Source organism: Salmo salar, chromosome ssa02 (genome assembly GCF_905237065.1).
Source record: "Salmo salar chromosome ssa02, Ssal_v3.1, whole genome shotgun sequence".
Taxonomy (NCBI): domain Eukaryota; kingdom Metazoa; phylum Chordata; class Actinopteri; order Salmoniformes; family Salmonidae; genus Salmo; species Salmo salar.
Genome location: NC_059443.1, coordinates 58,279,381 through 58,302,188, shown reverse-complemented (window position 1 = coordinate 58,302,188; position 22,808 = coordinate 58,279,381). Strand labels below are relative to the sequence as shown.

General features: G+C 43.8%; 1 protein-coding gene across 2 annotated transcripts in view; it reads left to right on the top strand.

The window, feature by feature from the left end:
- LOC106587099 (ubiquitin carboxyl-terminal hydrolase 43) overlaps positions 1 to 22,593 on the top strand; it is a 130,311-nt gene extending 107,718 nt beyond the window's left edge. Inside the window, exons 9-16 of one of the 2 annotated variants that reach the window (XM_014175103.2) lie at positions 6,922 to 7,025; positions 12,300 to 12,377; positions 12,563 to 12,692; positions 13,122 to 13,241; positions 13,398 to 13,656; positions 14,377 to 14,535; positions 14,932 to 15,093; positions 17,860 to 22,593. In XM_014175103.2, coding sequence (XP_014030578.2) covers positions 6,922 to 7,025; positions 12,300 to 12,377; positions 12,563 to 12,692; positions 13,122 to 13,241; positions 13,398 to 13,656; positions 14,377 to 14,535; positions 14,932 to 15,093; positions 17,860 to 19,064 — 2,217 coding nt within the window. In that variant the 3' untranslated portion in view covers positions 19,065 to 22,593. Of the gene's footprint in view, positions 1 to 6,921; positions 7,026 to 12,299; positions 12,378 to 12,562; positions 12,693 to 13,121; positions 13,242 to 13,397; positions 13,657 to 14,376; positions 14,536 to 14,931; positions 15,139 to 17,859 lie in introns of both variants that reach the window. The other variant, XM_014175093.2, reaches the window with a different exon arrangement.
- Positions 22,594 to 22,808: the final 215 nt, after the last annotated feature.

Here is a 22,808-nt window from a genome sequence, read left to right as displayed (position 1 = left end):
CATTCAGCCTACCAATATGCACTAATGGAGAGTGGTGGAGATCCTAATGATCTAGTGAGTTTCTCATACACACACACACACACACACACACACACACTTGCAGACACTCTTAAGACACAAGCCACCGTGTGTGTGCATGTGTGTGCTCTTGAGTCCTCAACAACTTCCTGGATAAAATAACCCCATCGTGAGAGGGAATTGGCTTTAATTACAAACGGGAGGCGTTACAATTAACCGGAGTGACCATAGCGACTGTCTCAGGAACGTTCATTTCCACCCAGTCAGAGACACAAGGAGCAGTGACACAGCAGATAATGTAGCGGCCAGGACAGCCCCATTGTTCTCTCACCATAGATAATGTAGCTGCCAGGACAGCCCCATTGTTCTCTCACCATAAATAATATAGCGGTGTAACGATCGGCGTAGTAATTGGACCAAGGCGCAGCGGGTTGAGTGCTCATCTTAACTTTATTGTGAACACGACTAATAAACAAAACAATAAACGAACAAACAGTCTTGTAGGCTCACACAGCAGTACAAAGAACAACCTCCCACAATTCCCATGACAAACACATTCCTAATTATAGGACCTTGAATCAGAGGCAACGATAGACAGCTGTCTCCAATTGAAGGCCCCCAATCCCTAAACACAGATCTAAACACCCTAGAACAGACATAGAAATATACAAACATAGAACAATGACCAAAACCCCGGAATACATCAATCAAACACCCCTCTACATACACACACACCCCAAACCATATAAAACAAATACCCCCTGCCACGTCCTGACCAAACTATAATAACAAATAACCCATTTACTGGTCAGGACGTGACAAACGGCCAGGACAGCTCCATTGTTCTCTCACCATAGATAATGTAGCGGCCAGGACAGCCCCATTGTTCTCTCACCATATATAATGTAGCGGCCAGGACAGCTCCATTGTTCTCTCAACATAGCAATTAACTCTAGATGCACTGAGCAGTGTGGGGTCAGCATCCATACATCAAACTGTGGCTTCTGCCCTGATAACACACAGATTTGATACAGGATACAGGGAGTAAAGACAAGCACGCTGTTACGTAGACCGGTATGTCCTCACTTTGTTACAGTGGATCCACTATAGACATTATAAGTACTGTAAGCAATGAGCCCCATTCCCTGACCATCCTGCATTCACTATACACTATAGGGCTACTCTATACACACATTAAGCAGGAACCATGGTTTAGTACATTATTTATTCTGTAGACCAGGGGTCACCAACCTTCTTTAAGTCGAGATCACTTTCTGAGTCAAAATGGAAGCTGAGATCTACCGTTACATTTAGTTGGGGACGTGACTTTAAAACGTAAGCCTATGTCACATTAACCTGTTAAAAACGGTACTGTAGTAGTGAGGTTTGTGCAGTAGCCTGTAGGCCCAAACATTATCTCTGTATATTGCTCTGCCAATGCATTGTTGTTCTTCTCAGACCATTTTTGTTTCATATTTCAACATTTGAGGTAGGCTACATGATCACGCCGGTAATAGATCAGTTGTTTTATTACTTGTGAGCGTATGTTTATATAATTAGCTTTTTCTTATTTTACTGGGCTGATGGAGCCTGCATCTGATGGTCAGTCTCAGCGGAGGGAGAGAGCAGCAGACTGAGGGTCCGCCTCTCAACGTCCCTCCGCTCTCCCTTTCCTCCGCTGACACAGACCAAAAAGGGACACCGTCTTCCAGCTGATGGCGAATGTTGCCTCGGACTGCATTAGTTCTATCTAATGCACAGAGAAAGTGAAATATTCCTCGCTATTAAAAGAGACACAAGTTGCTAATAACAACAATGCAAGCCTACAGATACACTTTCCTACTCATTCATTGCAGCTGCAGTGCTGGTTGTAGCGCTAGTGGAAGTAGGGAGAACGCACATTTCATGGCTTATCAAAGTGTTGACAGTGCTGAGTAAAAAGTTAAACATGAACTCATAAAAACAGCAGTTGTTTGCTGTATTCATTGACAGTCTCTCTCTAGTCATGGTTTTAAACGTTTAGAAATCTCACAGTATATAAACTTTGCTGTTGCTTTCTTTTACGCCTTCTATGTTACTGCAGACATCCGATTGGCCAGTGGTAGGCCTATAGTGCACTTGATTTGCTCCAACCGGGCCCACCGGGAAGGCAGAGTTTGTACCTTCAGACGTATGAAATGGTTCAAAATGGGAACATGTTGCCTACCTGGCGCGCTGAATCGGGTGCACCTATCGCCAACAGCGTGAGACGAATTTAAAAAATATTAATGTAAGGCTTTATCGTTGGGTTTTTTACATAAATGGTGGGCGATCGACTAGGAATGCCTTGGAGATCGACCAGTCGGTGACCACTGCTATAGACAAGGGAGTTCAACACTGCCACAATGACCCCCTCACTTTACCTTGACCCTGTCAGGCTGTCTAGGACCAGTGGAGATGTGGAATCAGGAGCAGGAGGCAGAGGGCCGGAGCAACAGTGTTTTAATAATAAATGCCAACACAATAGCCGTAGGGCACAGGGCGCGTGACAAAGTCCGCCAGGGAAAAACACATTCCCAAAAATTAAACGCTCCGGAAAAAGCGCATGGGGCGCAGCCCGGCAATACAATAGACAATATCCAGCAAACAAACAACTATACTCGCAACTGTCTAGAGTAGACAATAAACAATCCCGCACGAGAACCCCAACTGAAAATACACTCTAAATAACCCCCCACTAATGACAGACACAAAACAGGTGCGGGATAGACACAGAAACAACGATCGGTGGCAGCTAATAGGCCGGCGACGACGACCGCCGAGCGCCGCCCGACCGAGGAGGGACGCCACCTTCGTTAGATACTGTGACAGACCCTTCCTTTTTATACACAACTATCCTCAGCTCCTAAGGCGGGCTGCCCTGTCGCTATGGGAGACACCATGGTGATAGTGCAGTGTTTGACAAGGAGGCCTTATCCAGGGCAAACAGCCCTGGGCTCAAAGTCTCAGGTAGTTCTAAGGCTGATAAGCCCCAGACAAGGTCCTACCTCAACAGAGAAGGAACTATTTCTTTAGACCTAGTGTTGACACACTGATCTGTATCTCCACGGCAACAAGCTCCTTGTCAAGTTAACTCTGTCAAGCTGTGTGACCATCAACTGCATTGTCTGGTTCCCTTTACTTCTCATTCATAGCAAAGCTGTATGCAGACTGAATTCACAGTTAAGTTCCAGGACAGAATTATTGTTTGGTATTTACTTGTATTTGAGGTGTTTGTTTGACTCCCTGGGGGATTTTTCACTTCAAAGTGTAGTTTGTCCGACTTTCTTATGTCATTCATATTTGTTTTGTGGAAGAGGAACTTCATAAGATGTTATGGCGCCGCCTGTAGGTTTCTCAACAACATACATTCAGAAAGTATTCATACCCCTTGACACATTTTGTTGTATTACAGCCTGAATTCAAAATGGATTAAATTGATCTACAGACAATACCCATAATGAAAAAGTTATGTTTTTAGAAGAAAAAAAATAAATGAATGCAAATAAAATACAGAAATATATAATTTACATAAATTGTCACACCCCTGAGTCAATACTTTGGTAGAAGCACCTTTGGCAGTGATTACAGCTGTGAATCTAAAAGCTTTCCACACCTGGATTGTACAACATTTGTCCATTATTCTTTTCAAAATTGTTCAAGCTCTGTCAAATTGGTTGTTGATCATTCCCAGACAGCCATTTTCAGGTCTTGCCATAGATTTTCAAGGATATTTAAGTCAAAACTGTAACTTGGCCATTCAGGAACATTCACTGTCTTCTTGGTAAGCAACTCCAATGTAGATTGGGCCTTGTGTTTTAGGTTATTGTCCTTCTGAAAGGGGAATGAATCTCCCAGTGTCTGGTGAAAAGCAGACTGAACCAGGTTTTCCTCCAGGATTTTGCCTGTGCTTAGCTACATTCCATTTCTTTTTATTCAGGAAAACTCCTCAGTCCTTAAAGACTACAAGCATACCCATAACATGATGCAGCCAACACTATAAAATATGTGTTGTGTTGGATTTGCCACCAAAATAATTTCACTTTCACATTATGGGGTATTGTGTGTAATTGTCTATTTAATCATGTTAATTCAATTTAATTTATGCAACTTATTATGCGATTTGTTATGCACATTTTTACTCCTGAACCTATTTAGGCTTGCCATAACAAGGGGGTTGAATACTTATTGACTCGAGACATTTTAGATTTCATTTTCTACAACCAAATTTCCACTTTGATGTTATGGGGTATTGTTTTTAGATCAATAACAAACAATCTCAATTTAATCCATTTTAAATTCAGGCTGTAACACAACAACATTTGGAAAGATGAAAGTTGTGTGAATACTTTCTGAAGGCACTGTAGCAAGTGATGTTTTGAGCACTATATACTACCCTGTATCACCACCAAAACTGCCCTCTAGCAGGAAAGAGGAAGGAAGAGATCGCTTTAAAGATTCGTAATTTACAGGCAATACACCAGTGAAATAAGTACATGTGAGGAGAAGTGTCTGTTATGGTTTGGTAAGTTCCTCGCCACACCATGTGTTGTAGAGGTCAGATCTTGCACTCGTTAGATCCTACATTACATAAAAGCTTTAGTACCCACCTACATATGAGTCATTCCAGCATTGTGTCAGCTTTAGACAAAGGAGATGATTGTGGACTACAGGAAAAAGAGGACCGAGTACGCCCCCATTCTCATCGACGGGGCTGGAGTGGAGCAGGTTGAGAGCTTCAAGTTCCTTGGTGTCCACATCACCAACAAACTAGAATGGTCTAAACACACCAAGACAGTCGTAAAGAGGGCACGACAAAACCTATTCCCCCTCAGGAGACTGAAAAGATTTGGCTTGGGTCCTCAGATCCTCAAAATGTTCTACAGCTGCACCATCGAGAGCATCCTGACTGGTTGCATCACTGCCTGGTATGGCAACTGCTTGGCCTCCGACCACAAGGCACTACAGAGGGTAGTGCGTACGGCCCAGTACATCACTAAGGCCAAGCTTCCTGCCATCCAGGACCTCTACACCAGGCGGTGTCAGAGGAAGGCCTAGTCATAGACTGTTCTCTCTGCTACCGCATGGCAAGCAGTACCGGAGTGCCAAGTCTAGGTCCAAGAGGCTTCTAAACAGCTTCTACCCCTAAGACATAAGACTCCTGAACAACTAATCAAATGGCTACCCAGACTATTTGCATTGCCCCCCCCCCCCCCCCTCTCTGTTATTATCTATGCATCGTCACTTTAATAACTTCTTACATGTACATATTACCTCAATTACCTCGACTAACCGATGCCCCCGCATATTGACTCTGTACCGGTACCCCCTGTATATAGTCTCACTATTGTTATTTTACTGCTGCTCTTTAATTACTTGTTACTTTTATCTGTTATTCATATTTTGGGGGGAAACTGCATTGTTGGTTAGGGGCTCGTAAGTAAGTATTTCACTGTAAGGTCTACACCTGTATTCGGCGCTTGTGACAAATACAATTTGATTTGATTGCAGAATGCTGATAACTGTTGGATCGAATCTACAAGGCAGATCAGAATGTACAAGATATATTACTTTGAGGCTCAGAGAGGATGTGTCTCTTTGAAAAAGATCCTATGTGTGTTGTGCACTTTATAGAAGTAGTTCAGAGGTAGTGCACTATATAGGGAATAGGGTGTCATTTTAGACACAGACCTGTGATTTTGACCAAGTAATCCAGGCTTGGTGTATTTTCTTCACCATACAGTTTGTTGTTCTCACAAGCAGTGTTTTTTGATCATTTGTGTCTGTACCCAACAAATACACAAACATTTGCTGAAAAGGAAGATAAGGATATTCTCTCCTCAAGGCTTTGTCGGTTTAATATTTAATCCCACTTGATTTGTCCCTAATCCAGACAGATTAAAAGTATTACAGATATCCTCCAGAAAGACAGTGGTATGACATGAAATCTTCACAGGCATTAAATAAACAGGTGTTTATCTATTCTTCAACATGCACACAAACACACACACACCTCCTCCACTCACTTTCACTCCACTCTTCCTCATCCAAAGAAGTTCCCTCGAGTTCTAAACTTCCCTCAAACTTCCTCAAACTCACTTATAAACTCAGCCTAATTGCTCATCAACGCAGAGTTGTTCATTATGGTCTTACGAAAGATAACCTCACAACCGCATATGTATGGTCCACTCCCCCAAACAAAATACTTCTTTGCCGTTTTCATTTGGTGGTCACGGTCTTATTAACTAGGATGCATCCCAAATGACACCCTATTCCCTACACAGTGCACTACTCTTGACCAGGGCCCTATGGCTCTTGTAGTGCCCTGTGTAGGGAATAGGTTGCCGTTTGGGACGCAAGGTTACTCATTTATTTCTCTGTATGCTTGGCTGAGGCTCTATTCTCCAGCGGCCTTCATTCCAAATGAGACCATTAGGTTTAATTTGCAACGTGATTCTGCTCTCTACCTTCTAATAACTTAGCCCCTCTTGTCTAATTCATCTCCTAATGCACCTTGTTCAGTCAAGGGTGGAGCTGTGGAGCTAGAGACACCGCTAACAATGCTGTTGTTATGAGTGGAACCTTTGTCCGTTTGTGATACGTTTTTATTTTATCCAAAGAAAGATACTGTACTGCTTGCTCCCGCAGTGTTCTTACAGTATTACAATTCACTTGTATGATAGGAAAAGTTTGAACATTTTCAACCACCTCTATTGTGGTGACCAAGCAGCTTTCAGATGCATAGCAAGTTTCAGTGCAAATGTACGATATCTCGTCTCGTGTCATCTTACCTCGTCTCGTCTTATCTCATGGCGTCTTATCTTACCTCTTCTCGTCTTATCCCGTGTCTCACTTATCTCGTTGAATGTCTGTGTTTCCCTGCAGAATGCAGGGTCGCTGTTCAAGATCAGAGTGGTGGGAGGGTCTGCCTCCTACAGCTACCTGTCCCCACAAGATGGACGCCCTCTCTTCCACCCTGCCGTGGACAGGTAAGACCACCAGCACCTGCATTATCCATCTCTCTCTCGCTCTTTCTCTCTCTCGCTCTTTCTCTCTCTTTCTCACACTCTCTCTCTCCCACTCACACTCTGTATCTCTCTTTCTCTTCTCTCTCTCTCTCTCTCTCTCTCTCTCTCTCTCTCTCTCTCTCTCTCTGTCTGTCTGTCTGTCTGTTTGTCTGTCTGTCTGTCTGTCTGTCTGTCTGTCTGTCTGTCTGTCTGTCTGTCTGTCTGTCTGTCAGCCAGTCAGTCTAAAATACCTGAACTAAGGTACTGTTCGTACATAAAGCCCACTAAAATGTCTGTCATTGAGTAACTTTTCCACTCTACTGAACAGCCACTGTCAGACATAAAATGGTAAATCATGGTATCTCTGAACACTTGCCTATTCTGTGCAAACAGTGCCTTTGAGAAGCCAATGAGCCATGAGGGTCTTACTGTAAAAAGGTAGAGGAATCAAGTCGCAGTGAAGATAAGACAAGAGCCTTTATTCTCCCTCCTGTAGAGTGGCTTCAGCTGTCGTAGGAGCCACAGGGAGCTCCATCTAAAGCTGTGCTGTTGTTGTGATGTGACGGTATAGTGCAGTAGTTCTATTGAGGAGGTGGGACATGGGGTCAGATGCTCGGTAAACGTAAACTTGTCTTGGGGTGGGTGAGTTCGGGGAAGAGGGGTTGTCTGTGTGACCCTCTCTCATCAGCATTTGCAAGAGAAGATGTGTCATGGAATGTTTATCTGTATATCCATTATATACAGAGATACATAGATTGATCAGAAAACCGCCTTGATCTGGATCATCTTTGAGTTGTCCCTTCAGTATACTGAATTGACCAGAATGAATAAGTGGTATCCTATCTGACTATCCTTTGTTCTGGCAATTCATCTTACTCAAGAGCATGGCCATTCAGTTCCCAAGGTCCTTGAATTACAATGCGGTTATAAACGAAAACATGGTACCGTTACTATTTCAATTGTGTTCTTCCCTAAAGCTAGAGAGGAGCCATACTGTCTGCTCTTTATATTTAAAAACTCGTATTTTCATCATAACACAGTATTACTGTATTCCTCTTACAATGTAATTGCACCAACTCATCTTTCATAAACGGGCATGCGAGGAGACTTGGGGTATTGACCTCTGTACAGCGTTGGCTTTACAAACATGTCATATGGAAGTTATTTCATCGAATTTTCCCTGGCCAATGTCGAACATGATGTTCCTTAGAAACAGTACATAGGCCAGGGGCAACAATTTCAGGTATGAACAAGATTCGATTAAAGAGAAGGAGTCTTTAGGAAAGAACCACACTGCCCCTCTGCTAGAGGCAGACAGGGAGACATGAGACTTTCTCCTCAGATCCACTATACAGACAGGAGGAGAGAGAGAGAGAGAGTGACAGAGAGAATAGTAGCTGACTGACAAGTAGTTGGTTGGCTGAGGACTGAGTAGGTGGACAGCTCTGTACAGCAGGGGGACATGGTATCATCATCAGCCACTCTTCAAGGGTTCTGAGCTTCGCTCTCCCATGAATGAGGGATCCTCTGAAGGTCAAAGATGAGGCCCTTGGGCACTGGAAAAGGGCACGAGGAAAGGTCAAGGGCACTGAGAAAGGGCTCGACAGGCTTCCTACCACCCACCACCCTCTCTGGGAGTGTGCATGCATGTGTACGTCACTCTCTCTCTCTCTCTCTCACACTCTCTCTCACTCTTTCCCCTGGTGCTAATTTCAACCGCTCCTTCAGGGTATTAGGAGGTCTGGTATTCTAAAATGAAGTGTTATTGATCTGCAGGGAAAGGAAAGGTGAAGAGGAGGGGGAGGTTTGAGAAGTAGGACTGTTCTCAAGGGAATTAGAATGGCGTGTGACGGACAAGGGATGAGACACAGGCATGGCCTTTGAAGGAGCGTGTGTGTGTGTGTGACAAGTATGTGGATGAAAGAGCCATTGGAACCACAATAGTGCTTTGAATCAGAGTACATTGTTGGTCTGAGTGTATTGAGGCTGAATTCCAAGTCCGAGTACATGACAAAGATCCAATGTAAAGAATGTTGACACAAGTGCCTCTTGACAAAGTCATTCTGTACTGAAAATACAGTCAACACAATTGGAATTCAGAGTGGGGGGGAAACAAGGTTATCTTCCTTGATTTCCTTTGGTAGGATTAGCATTTTTATCCAGTCAAAAGAATAACAGTGACATCATACTCTCTCTCGCTCTCTCCCCATCTCTGTAACTCTATTTTAATCTCTTCCATGACAGAGAGACAACAACTAAGCCTATAAGCAGCTCTGCTATAGTGCCTAAGTGCCTGCTCTTTGCCCCCCCAGTTAGTAAAGTCATAAGCAGGCATTTAAGACGTTGGGTTCAGACCGTGGCAGACTTTTCAGCTCTGAATTACACAGTCAGATTCATTTTGACAAGCAGCCTCTCTTCCTTAATTGCAATTGTTTCTGCGTGGATTTGAAGGCGGGTTGGAATAATGCGTGAACGTGGAAGGAATTAATGGGGCTGCGGTCGTCTGTGGAGCGAAGCTGGCTGTTAATTCTGAGGTGATATTGATGAACGCAATGCACATGCATCCAGACATGATTGCACGCACACACACACACACACACACACACACACACACACACACACACACACACACACACAAAGAACATCCTTTACAGATTCAGTCATTTGTGCTCATACAGTATGTGTGTCTATGTGTGTAGTCATGGTAAACGTTGGTTTTTGATGTTTTAAGTTGAGACACTGTTACCTCCCCATAAGTTAAATTACAAACACTTGCATCGGGCTGGGGGTTTCACTTCTCAGTTAAGTTAAGGGTTAAAGTTTAGGAAAGGCTTAAAACCGATTTTTACACGCAACACTCAGCGCCAGAGCTCAGCTTTTACACCCATCCACCATCCCTGTCCACAACGCCCTAGCAAGCCAACAGCCTACTGAAAATGAGTAGCACTCACAGTTCCCCCTAGTGGACCGTTTTTGAAGGCAATTCTATTCATGTTCTTGGGACCTGGATGGATGTCTCTACTTTGACCACAAACTAAAGCAATCTCCCTGGTCCATGAACACACACACACACACACACACAGAGAGAGAGAGAAGTCAGACTACATCCACTATTGAAGCAGTGTCCTTTATGTCCCAGTGTCCTGCAGGTAGAGGAGGTGGTAGTCTGTCTGTCTGTCTGTCTGTCTGTCTCTCTCTGTCTGTCTGTCTCTCTGTCTGTAGCCACTGGGACTGTGACCTTGGGTTGAGTCCAAGGCAGACAACAGCACACACCATCACACAACCCGAGGACTAACTTACCTTTACAACGTACACTTTCAAGGACACAAACAAACACACGCTCACACACCAAATGAATCCTCTCACAACTGTTTTTCTGACCGCAGTGCTTCAAACACCAAGTTGATTCCCCAGATGGATTTCTCCGTCTGTGTTTCTACCTCAGAACTCCCTGTTTCCTGGAGTGACTGTTGAAGAGAGAGATATTGAAGGTTGCCTTTTATACCATCCCTTTGTGTCAGTGAGACCAAAAGGAAGACGCATGATCCTAGTCACACGACAGTATAGTCTCTATTGTGGCAGCTGCTCGGCAGCAGTTGAAAGTCACAAAGAAAAGTCAAAAAGCACTCAGTTTACAGTTACAACAGAAAGCAGTCTCTTTCATTAAAATCTATTTATTTTCAGTCACTTTCATTTCGTGCTGTTTTAGTAATCAACACTGTGATCAAGATGCTTTGATTTTACTCTTGGCGTCAATACCTTATGGAAGCCTGACACCTAGTGGTGCATTTCAGAGCTTCCCACTGTGCCCACTAACCGGTGCCCACTAACAGGTGCCCATTGTATTTCACTGCATCAGCACTTCTTATCATCAATCAGACTCACAAAGATTACCTGTACATTTGAGTCAGGAACGTTTTACCATGCTGGAAGTCTCAGATCAACAATGACTTGACTTAGAATACAGAATACTGATGTTTGTTTACATCCACACACACACAAACACACACACATACACCATAACTAATAGGGAAAGGTTAGTATGGGCCTGATGGCATCTCACAACAATATCTGACACTTTTGGATTCCGAAGGCTTGACGACTGTGCTTACAAACTGGGATTACTAAATCATGCTGCAGAATACTGTGTAACAGTGTAAGTAAATACTGTATTACAGTGTAAGTTACAGATGGACTTCAATACATGCAGTGTAATACGACATATAATACAACTCCCATCGTAATGGCATTTTAAAACAGTAATGAGACTCAAATCTTTGTCTATGTGAAAAAATGACTGTATGGGATACCTAAGGCTAGCTCTATCCCAGCGGTTGTCAGGTAGACATTGTATCCAGGGGTAGTCAGGTTGACATTGTTTCCAGTGGTAGTCAGGTAGACATTGTATCCAGTGGTAGTCTGGTAGACTCTGTAAGTCGCTCTTATCAAATTGGTGCAATCACCTTATGATATCCAGTGGAACAACCACTTTACAATAGTACATCTATATATTTTTTTGGGGGGGGGTAGAAGGATTACTTTATCCTATCCCAGGTATTCCTTAAAGAGGTGGGGTTTCAGGTGTCTCCGGAAGGTGGTAGTCAGGTAGACATTGTATCCAGTGGTAGTCTGGTAGACATTGTATCCAGTGGTAGTCTGGTAGACATTGTATCCAGTGGTAGTCTGGTAGACATTGTATCCAGTGGTAGTCAGGTAGACATTGTATCCAGTGGTAGTCTGGTAGACATTGTATCCAGTGGTAGTCAGGTAGACATTGTATCCAGTGGTAGTCTGGTAGACATTGTATCCAGTGGTAGTCAGGTTGACATTGTATCCAGTGGTAGTCAGGTAGACATTGTATCCAGTGGTAGTCAGGTTGACATTGTTTCCAGTGGTAGTCAGGTAGACATTGTATCCAGTGGTAGTCTGGTAGACATTGTATCCAGTGGTAGTCAGGTAGACATTGTATCCAGTGGTAGTCTGGTAGACATTGTATCCAGTGGTAGTCAGGTAGAGGTTGTATCCAGTGGTAGTCTGGTAGACATTGTATCCAGTGGTAGTCAGGTTGACATTGTTTCCAGTGGTAGTCTGGTAGACATTGTATCCAGTGGTAGTCAGGTAGAGGTTGTATCCAGTGGTAGTCTGGTAGACATTGTATCCAGTGGTAGTCAGGTTGACATTGTTTCCAGTGGTAGTCAGGTAGACATTGTACCCAGAAGATAGTGTGTATTCATTATGTAATATCATTTTTTCCAGAGCCCTGAAGTTATGTGGCCCGGGAGGACCTCCCCACGTGAAGCTGGTGATTGAGTGGGAACACAAGATCAAAGAATGGTGAGTACTGGACATACACATGTACACACACCACATCAATTGACTCAGAAACACACACACACACACACACACACACACACACACACACACACATTCATTATTTAGGATTCACTATGTCTTTATCTCTCTCTATCTCACACACTCATACCCCCAACTTTCTGTGTGTGTGTGTGTGTGTGTGTCAGTCTGTTTGGTAACATCCAGGAGGAGGTGGTGAAGGACTCAGAGAGTGTGAGAGTCCAGCAGCAGCAGCATCTGCAGCAGCACAGCTGTACCCTGGACGAGTGCTTTCAGCTCTACACCAAAGAGGAACAGGTAACATGGAATACACAATACTGTCCAATGCAACTGGTCTTAACCTACCCCTGGGGTACTGAACATTAAAGATGCACTATGCAGAATTGTACCTCCTTTCAATGAGAATGACAGATCTATAACACACATTTCTATGTGAATTGGGTCGAGTCGACCAAAAAGTTACAGTACATATTGCAGCTTTAATATTGCATTAGTTGATTCATAAGTTGATTCATAAGTTGATTTATCTCTCTCTCTCTCTCTCTCTCTCTCTCTCTCTCTCTCTCTCTCTCTCTCTCTCTCTCTCTCTCTCTCTCTCTCTCTCTCTCTCTCTCTCTCATATCTCCACTCCCTGTGTATTTTTATATGGCTTTGGACAAACGGAATGTATGGAGAATATAACTTTACCTGAGACTTCCCAACTGACCGCGCATGTTATCTCTCCAGCTGGCCCCAGACGACGCATGGAAGTGTCCCCACTGTAAGCAGCTCCAGCAGGGCATGGTGAAGATGTCCCTGTGGACCCTCCCCGACATCCTCATCCTCCACCTCAAACGCTTCCGACAGGTAACTGGAGCCGATCACGTGCAGCGGATTGCCATTCTCTCCTTGCCTGTCTATTATTCCCTAAAGGACCACAATGGAAATAAGCCATTTATTGTGTTAACCTTTGGTAGCTGATTAAACGGCAGTACTGGTCTTTTGAAAAATTCAATGAATCAGGTGGGCGAGCGGCGCAACAAGCTGTCCACCCAGGTGCGCTTCCCCCTGGCCGGGCTGGACATGGCCCCCCACGTGGTGAAGAGGTCCCAGAGCATGAGGAACCTGGGGGACCTGGGACCCTGGCCCCCCACATGGAAACAGCCTGAAGGCAGCAGTCATCATATTAGTCACCCAGACATGGCCCTGCCTCCTGACTTCCTCTATGACCTCTATGCAGTGTGTAACCACCATGGTGGGATGCACGGCGGACATTACACAGGTACTGGTTGGACATTGATATACCATTGATATAGGAGACGTGATGTTGATGAGAGAGGTATACTGACTGGCTGTTGATCGAGAAGTGAGGAGAGAATATTGTTAGTGAGAGAGATTGTCACGTCCTGGCCAGTATAAGGGTTAATTGTTATTGTAGTTTGGTCAGGACGTGGCAGAGGGTATTTGTTTTATGTGGGTCGGGGTGGTGTTTTGGTAAAAGGGTGTTTGATTTAGTATTTCCGGGTTTTTGGTTTATGGTCTATGTTTATGTATTTCTATGTGTAGTCTAGTAAGTGTGTTTCTATGTGGAGTTAATTGGGTGGACTTCCAATTGAAGGCAGCTGTGTGGTGTTGCCTTTTATTGGAAGTCCTATATTAGTTGGGTGTGTTTGTCTGTGTGTTTGTGGGAAATTGTTCTGTGTTAGCCTTGTGCCTTGCCAGACTGTCAGTGGATCGCTCGTTCTCTTGTTTGTTGTTTTTGTGTTCGTTTTGATTTAAATAAATGTTCAAAATGAACAAACACAGTCCTGCTGCATTTTGGTCCTCCTTCACCGACGATACCCGTGACAGAGATGCCTACTGCTAAATAACAATGATTCATAGAACATGCATAACAATACAGTGCCCTCCTCTATAGTGGTGACATCAACTTACATTACTATACCCAGGGCATAAGGATTGTGGTGCAGCCTGTCTCTACAGTCCTGTGTGCGTTTTGCAGCGTACTGCAGGAACTCAGTGGACGGCCAGTGGTACAGCTATGACGACAGCAGTGTGGACCTGGTGCCTGAGGAGGAGGTGTGTACCAGAGGGGCCTACATACTGTTCTACCAGAGACGTAACGTCATCCCCCATTGGTCCGCCAGCAGCTCAATCAGAGGTGGGTAGTGTACCACACACACACACACACAGGCATGGACACACACACATCACAGGAGAGAGCTCATTCAGGGTTCAATTCCATTACAGCTGAACTCCGTACAGAGATAGTATTAGATACAACAAGGCCATTCAGCCTTTATCCACTAAAGGTTAACTCATAACTGCAGGGTTCACTCATGTCTGCAATAGATGGTGTTCCAAGCACCATGCTCAACTACTTGATCCAGCAAAACCGCAATGTGATATTCCTATTGCTAAATGCTATATAGTATATAGGAATTATCGCTGTAGTTTTTCTGTGTTTTTTGTATTGACTGGAATGGAACTGACATATGTTGGTGTCTTTCTGGTCCAGTGCCCATAGTCACAGAAACTTCTCTCTCCCCCTCTGTAGGCTCCACCAGTTCCTCCATGTCGGACCACTGGCTGGTCCGTCTGAATGGGGACAGTAAGAGGGGTAGTCTGGTGTCCCGCTCCTCCACCACCTGCCCCTCCTCTGTCCCCGACTCCCCAGAGTCCCCCGTCTTCCTTGATGATCCGCCCAGAGAGGAGGAAGGTGAGGGGCCTGGGAAACATGAGATGCATGGTAAACCAAAGAAAGGTAAAAAAAAAACGTAGGTCTTCATTCCATTGGTGGTGGAAGGGTGATGGGTGGTGTTGGTGAGTTTTCCCGTTACTACAGTAGGGGAGAGTGGGGTAAGTTGAGTGATTTACATTCAACATCACTCCTTCAAGGGAAATATACTATTCTTTCTAACAAAGACATTTACATACACTGAGTATACCTAACATTAGGAACACCCCCTTTTGCCCTCAGACAGACTCAATTTGTCAGGGAATGGACTCTACAAGGTGTCGATAGCGTTCCACAGGAACACTGGCCCATGTTGACTCCAATGCTTCCCACAGTAATGTCAAGTTGGCTGGATGTACGTTGGGTGGTGGACCATTCTTGATACACACGGGAAACCGTTGATCCTTGTTGTTACCTCATATCCCAGTGATAATGCCTTGCATTACACCTGGGAAGAAAACACATATATTTGCTCAACTTACCCCAAGGCAAACATTTTGACTATATTAGCCCACACAGCTACAAGGATGCACTTTCCTGCTAGGTTTAGAACCTCATATTGAAGCTTATAGAGACCCCGACTGATGTATAGAACAATCTTAAAAGTATCTACTTTGGTTTAGACACAAGCATCATAAAAATAAACAATACATTAATTTGACTTTGTGAAAATCCATTTTTTGGACCTAACTTGCTTACCACTTTCCATGTGGTTTCTTCCTTCTCAGACTCCAGAAAGGATGACCTCATCCTAAATATTTGGTCAAATGATTGTTGTGTATGGTTTCCTAGAAACAAGGATGGCTCAACTTACCCCACTCTCCCCTATTTAAAGAACTTTGAGCATCTGGAAAAAGCTACATCTAATCAATGGTTATTATTATTCCATGTTGCCGCCAATACGCCACACATTCTACTCTAACTGTGGATGTGCATTTACGTAATCTCTTCCTATACATGCACAATCCACACCTACATACAGTTGAAGTCGGAAGTTTACATATACTTAGGTTGGAGTCATTAAAACTTGTTTTTCAACCACTCCACAAATTTCTTGTTAACAACTATAGTTTTGGCAAGTCGGTTCGGACATCTACTTTGTGCATGACACGTAATTTTTCCAACAATTGTTTACAGATAGATTATTGCACTTATAATTCACTGTATCACAATTCCAATGGGTCAGAAGTTTACATACACTACGTTCACTGTGCCTTTAAACAGCTTGTGAAATTCCAGAAAATGTCATGGCTTTAGAAGCTTCTCATAGGCTAATTGACATCATTTGAGTCAATCGGAGGTGTACATGTGGATGTATTTCAAGGACTAGCTTCAAACTCAGTGCCTCTTTGCTTGACATCATGGAAAAATCTAAAGAAATCAGCCAAGACCTCCGGAAAAAAATTGGAGACCTCCAAAAGTCTGGTTCATCCTTGGGAGCAATTCCCAAACGCCTGAAGGTACCACGTTCATCTGTACAAACAATCGTACTCAAGTATAAACACCATGGGCCCACGCAGCCTTCATACCGCTCAGGAAGGAGACGCGTTCTGTCTCCTAGAGATAAATGTACTTTGGTGTGAAAAGTGCAAATCAATCCCAGAACAAGAGCAAAGGACCTTGTAAAGATGCTGGAGGAAACAGGTACAAAAGTATCTATATCCACAGTAAAACGAGTTCTGTATCGACATAATCTGAAAGGCCGCTCAGCAAGGAAGAAGCCACTGCTCCAAAACCGCCATAAAAAAGCCAGACTACGGTTTGCAACTGCACATGGGGACAAAGATCGTACTTTTTGGAGAAATGTCCTCTGGTCTGATGATACAAAAATATAACTGTTTGGCCATAATGACCATCGCTATGTTTGGAGGAAAAAGGGGGAGGCTTGCAAGTCGAAGAACACCATCCCAACCGTGAAGCATTGGGGTGGCAGCATCATGTTGTGGGGGTGCTTTGCTGCAGGAGGGACTGGTGCACTTCAAAAAATAGATGGCATCATGAAGGAGGGAAAATTATGTGGATATATTGAAGCAACATCTCAAGACATCAGTCAGGAAGTTAAAGCTTGGTCGCAAATGGACAATGACCCCAAGCATACTTCCAAAGTTGTGGCAAAATGGCTTAAGGACAACAAAATCAAGGTATTGGAGTGGCCATCACAAAGCCCTGACCTCAATCCCATAGAAAATGTGTGGGCAGAACAGAAAAGGCGTGTGCGAGCAAGGAGGCCTACAAACCTGCCTCAGTTACACCAGCTCTGTCAGGCGAAATGGGGCAAAATTCACCCAACTTATTGTGGGAAGCTTGTGGAAGGCTACCCAAAACGTTTGACCCAAGTTAAACAATTTAAAGGCAATGCTACCAAATACTAATTGAGTGTATGTAAACTTCTGACCCACTGGGAATGTGATGAAATAAATAAAAGCTGAAATAAATAATTCTCTCTATTATTATTCTGACATTTCACATTCTTAAAATAAAGTGGTGATCCTAACTGACCTAAGACAGGTCATTTTTCCTAGGATTAAATGTCAGGAATTATGAAAAACTGAGATTAAATGTATTTGGCTAAGGTGTATGTAAACTTCCGACTTCAACTGTATAATGTTGCCGGGAAAAAAGCTAATATTCATCACTGTGCTTGTTATTTGCAATTTAATAAAAGGGGTTTGAAAATGAAAGTTGGCCTAGCTTTAAATGTCAGAGCCACTATGGTAAAGTGTTCTTTTCTCTCTCTTTCACCCCCAGGTGGTTTTGAGACCAGGCCGTTCGTACGGGGAATCCAGGGTCGTAGCGTCAGCATGAGGACCCCCACTAAGAACAAAGAGACACTGAACAAGGTCCTCCCCCTACGCTGGTCGTTCGGCTCCAAGGACCGCCGAAAAACTGCAGCCGAGGCCGCCCCTGCCCCTGTGGAACTGGTGGAGTACCTAGAGTCTGGAAGAAGACCTCGCTGCACCAAGGAGTCTATAGTCAATTTAATGACGGGCTCTGAGAGCCGGAAGGGTCCTACCATCAGCTCCCCTAGTGTGGGAAGCAGCCTGAACTGCATGGGACAACCAGAGTCTCCGCAGATGCCAGAGGGCCAGAGAAGACCAGTCACAGACAAGACAGGGAGTCTGAGACGGAGTAGCAAAGCGTCCCAGCAGCATCAGAGAGACCAGGGCGACCAGAGAGACCAGAGGGACGAGGGTAGGATGGGCGGTAGTAGTAGTACTAACACTCTGACCAGGAGGAGTACAAAGAAGAGTAAGGAGAAGGACCAGGGAAAGCCCCAAGAGGCCCAGTCTAGGAGGGGGTCTAGTGCAGGCATCCAGCCCAGCTCCAGCACCCACAGCCTCAAGGACAGAGACTGGGAAGGCACCCTGCGGAGAGGGGCCAAGGGCCTCCAGGGCCCACCACCAGGGGACCATCTGGTACCACCTGAGGGAGAAAAGACCAGGAAAGGTGAGAAGGTAGAGGAGGCCTCCAAGAGCAACGAGGGGCTGCTGTCTTTCTTCAAGAGCAACTTCAAGAAGAAGGACAAGGAGTCGTCATCTTCTCGCAAGTCCGACTCTGGAAAACTTGGCGACGTCGGCGGGCCCAGCACCTCTCGGCTGTCCCTGTCCAGTGGAGCCCCAGGAGGGGCCACGAAGACGGGGGAGGGGAAATCCAATGGAGCCCCCCGCAACGGGGGTGCCAATCGTCTCGGTGACGAGCTGCCCAACGGTAAAGCCAGACGCGCCGCTGCCAGCGATATCAAACGCTCTCAGAGCTCATCTAACATCCCCAGCAAGGAGGAGTCTAGCATGCGAAGGACCGCCTCTTTACACCGTAAAGGGCTGTCCCATGATGTGGCACCGCCCCCTCGCAGCCTCTCAGCCGAGAAGCCCTCCTACGGTACCCTGCAGAAGACTCGCTATAGTACCAACTCACTGGGACGCAAGAGGGCGGTCCCCGAGTCCAGCTTTTAGCTGATACACACACTCCCTGACACACACACACACCAGGGTGGTTTTCACTAGGCACCAAACAGAAGAAAATGGACTGAAACAGGGAGGGACTAGCTTCAATTGTCCAGTAAGAAATGTTTGTTTTTGTTTTCCATTGCAAAACATTTACTACATTTTGCTACGGTGACTTTGTGCACTAATCAATCTGACCCTGATCAAAGCAATGGAGCTCAGCTGGAAGGATACTCCACACAGAAGCACAAGGTGGCTCCCTCCGGTGTTGTGGAGGGGTATAGCGTCAGTGAAAGAGCCAGTCACAGGGCCAAGGAGAACATTTAGGGAAGGTGACACATGAAGTACGCCTGCTAACATAAACAAAATGTCATATCAGAATGAATATTTTCTTATTCCAGTTTTGTTTAGATGTTTTTTTTATTTGTAAAAATGATTGTGACTTAACAAGTGCCTCAGTAACTGATATGCAGATTTAAACCAATGTGTTTGTGGACACCTGGTCATCACCGGAAGCACATGTTGTATTCACACTCACATACACGCACGCACACACACACAGGCATGCACACGCACACATTATCTACACTCGTGTCTTAAAATCATAGTAAATGAATGGCATTCATCACTTTTATCTTCCTCGATCGGTTTATCCAATGGTAGCACCTAAAGGAACGTTATGACACTGTCATGACAATACGTTTTGTTATTATGTCTATATGCTCTAGATGATTTGGACAAAAACATTGATTCATTGGAAGTATACATCAGAGCTTTAATAGGTGATTTCCTCCTAGATTGAACTATGAATGATTTAACTGGTTGTACGTGCTGCTTGCACTGCAAACTGGCTGCTATATAGATTCACACATGAAATGAAGGTTATGATATTGCACTTTCTACAATGCCAATGGTACCGAACTCTCCCTTTCATGCAGTAAGAAAGATTCCCTCCTGACAATATAACTTGGCCTACGCAACACGTCCCCCTTTATTATTCAGCTCATAAAAATATGCAGTTTGACCACACGATCGATTATTATAAATTCAAGTACATTTATATGGAAATTTGACATTTTTAGTACTAAAGTCTGGTTTTATGATTGTAATGAAATTACTGTGTTTTAAATTAATAAAAAAGGACCTCAGATTGATCTATTCTTGCTACCGGTAGGTAATTGAACTTTCTGATGCTGATACACTGACAGTCTGGTATGTAGGTCTATGTGGTACTGTATTAGAGAGGCAAGCGGTGTCGATTGATTGCATTACTATGCAGTTCTCTATGAAGGATTATGCACTGTAACAGTAAGGTCACTGTAACAGTAAGGTCACTGTAACAGTAAGGTCATTTATTTGAATCATCAGACTGTCCACTACAGTAGACAGTAGATGCACTGGTCCGGTCACCCCTGAATGTTACATACATGTTATTTATCAACCTTGATGAGCTCTTTGGCCCCCCCCTTATCCATTCTTACTTCTCATCCTCTCTCCCTTCACTCCTCCACATTGATCCGTCTTATCTTTTTTTTCATTCTCTGTCATCCATCGTGTCTCTCATCAAGTCTCTTTGGCCACTAAAGGTCCCCTCTGCTCCAATCGGCAGAGCTCTCGCCTGGCGTTAACGACGGCGTAGGCGTTTGATTGAAACACCCTCGCTCTCACTGTGGGTTGAAATGAACGGTGTAATTGGGTCCAGTCTCTACGGTACAATTTCCCTTCTTAGGAATCGTTAAGGTACACCCTGGGAAGAGGCTGTAGATACTGGCAGTCACGTCATGTCTGAGTCTCTGAGAAGATTTTTCATTTTTTAAGCTGTTAGTCATCCATCTTCCTTCCTGAAAGCTTCAGTATATGTACAGCTACAGTATATGTACAGCTACAGTACATGTACAGCTTCAGTACATGTACAGCTACAGTACATGTACAGCTACAGTACATGTACAGCTACAGTACATGTACAGCTACAGTACATGTACAGCTACAGTATATGTACAGCTACAGTAGATGTACAGCTACAGTACATGTACAGCTTCTGTATATGTACAGCTACAGTATATGTACAGCTACAGTATATGTACAGCTTCTGTACATGTACAGCTTCTGTACATGTACAGCTACAGTATATGTACAGCTACAGTATATGTACAGCTACAGTATATGTACAGCTTCAGTACATGCACAGCTACAGTACATGTACAGCTACAGTATATGTAGCTTTCAGTTGATACTTTTAATGGACCTAGCAGTGCCACACTTTATCGTAGGAGGTGAGAAAAACACTTCAACACCCCACACCAGTTAGTCCATGACACTAATTAACTCATCACACTTAGCGCCTGTCTGTGCCACTCAGGCACAGTTCTAAGCAATAAAGATTGAATGAATGTGTGGTCACGTCGTGTCCATGTTTTGCACATATAATATACTGCTGAAATGTAAGTTGAAGGAAGCATTGTAGGCAGCAATTCAACAGCTTGTCATTGGTACGCCAAGCAGGGATAACAATAAGGTACCAAATCCTAATGGGCAGTTTTCAGCTGATGTCTTTAACAAATTTTGCCTTTGTTAGTATAGCCAGTTTTCACTCACAATAATTAGTGGACCAAGCCAAAGCATTGGTATTATCCTGGAGCAATTTTTTACAGTATCAAACTCACCAGTCACTATGGACTCTGTTGGGAAGATCTAGAATCACATCAGTTTAATGTTAAATAAATAGTTCACAAATAAATGATACTATTACAATCCTGAATTGTGACGTTTGTCATTTGTCTTTGCAGCTTGAATTCCTGGGGGACAGAGGGGTGTTGAGTTTGAGTCTCTACAGTACTTCCCAGTCAACCGTCTTAAAACTTCACTGTTGCCCGTAGGTCTTTTCTGTGACAGAGCTATGCTTGGTGATAGATAGCATGTCTTATCTATAGACAACATGGTCTCATTAAAATATGTCAAAATAGTGCCATATTAGCCATTGTAGTTATACTGTATGTCATAGAAACAAACATCTTATGTCTACTGTGGGAGTAGGAGCGTTTGGATGGGACACAAAGTCTGTATTGCTCATTGACATTTGGTTTATTTATTTTGTTCTAGACGAGGACACTATGTACCTACCACAAAGTTTACTTGTACCAAAACAAGCACTTGTATTTAAAATGAAGACTATAAATGAAGGATTTTCTTTTCCAATTCTTTTGTGAAATGTGGGATAAAGATGTTTTATATGCAACTTTTCTACATTTTATAAAGGTTTTGTAAATAAATGAATAAACATTGCTCTATATAATGTCTGTATAAAGGGAGACATGATGTAGTATAGCCTTGTATAAATCGCGGGGCTATGAGGTTAAGGCTGATGCACAAGTATAGGCTACAACTGTGGTGTGTACTGTTCTTCTATGCACAAGAGTATGACAAGGTATATGCTATTACTGTAAAACTATTACTGTAAAACTACAAGGGTTTGTGTCTCTGTAATGATATCCAATTACATTTTTTTTATACTACAAATAAAACACATTGTTTATCACAATTGGGCTTGTGTGCAGTTATGTATTTACTCACTTGGCTGCATGTGTATTGTATATTATAAACGGAGTGGTTCGAGCCCCGAATGTTGATTGGCTGACAGCCGTGGTATATCAGACCGTATACCACGGGTATGACAAAACATTACTTTTTACTGGTCTAATTACGTTGGTAACCAGTTTATAATGGTAATAATGGCCATAAACAACACCCCCTCAT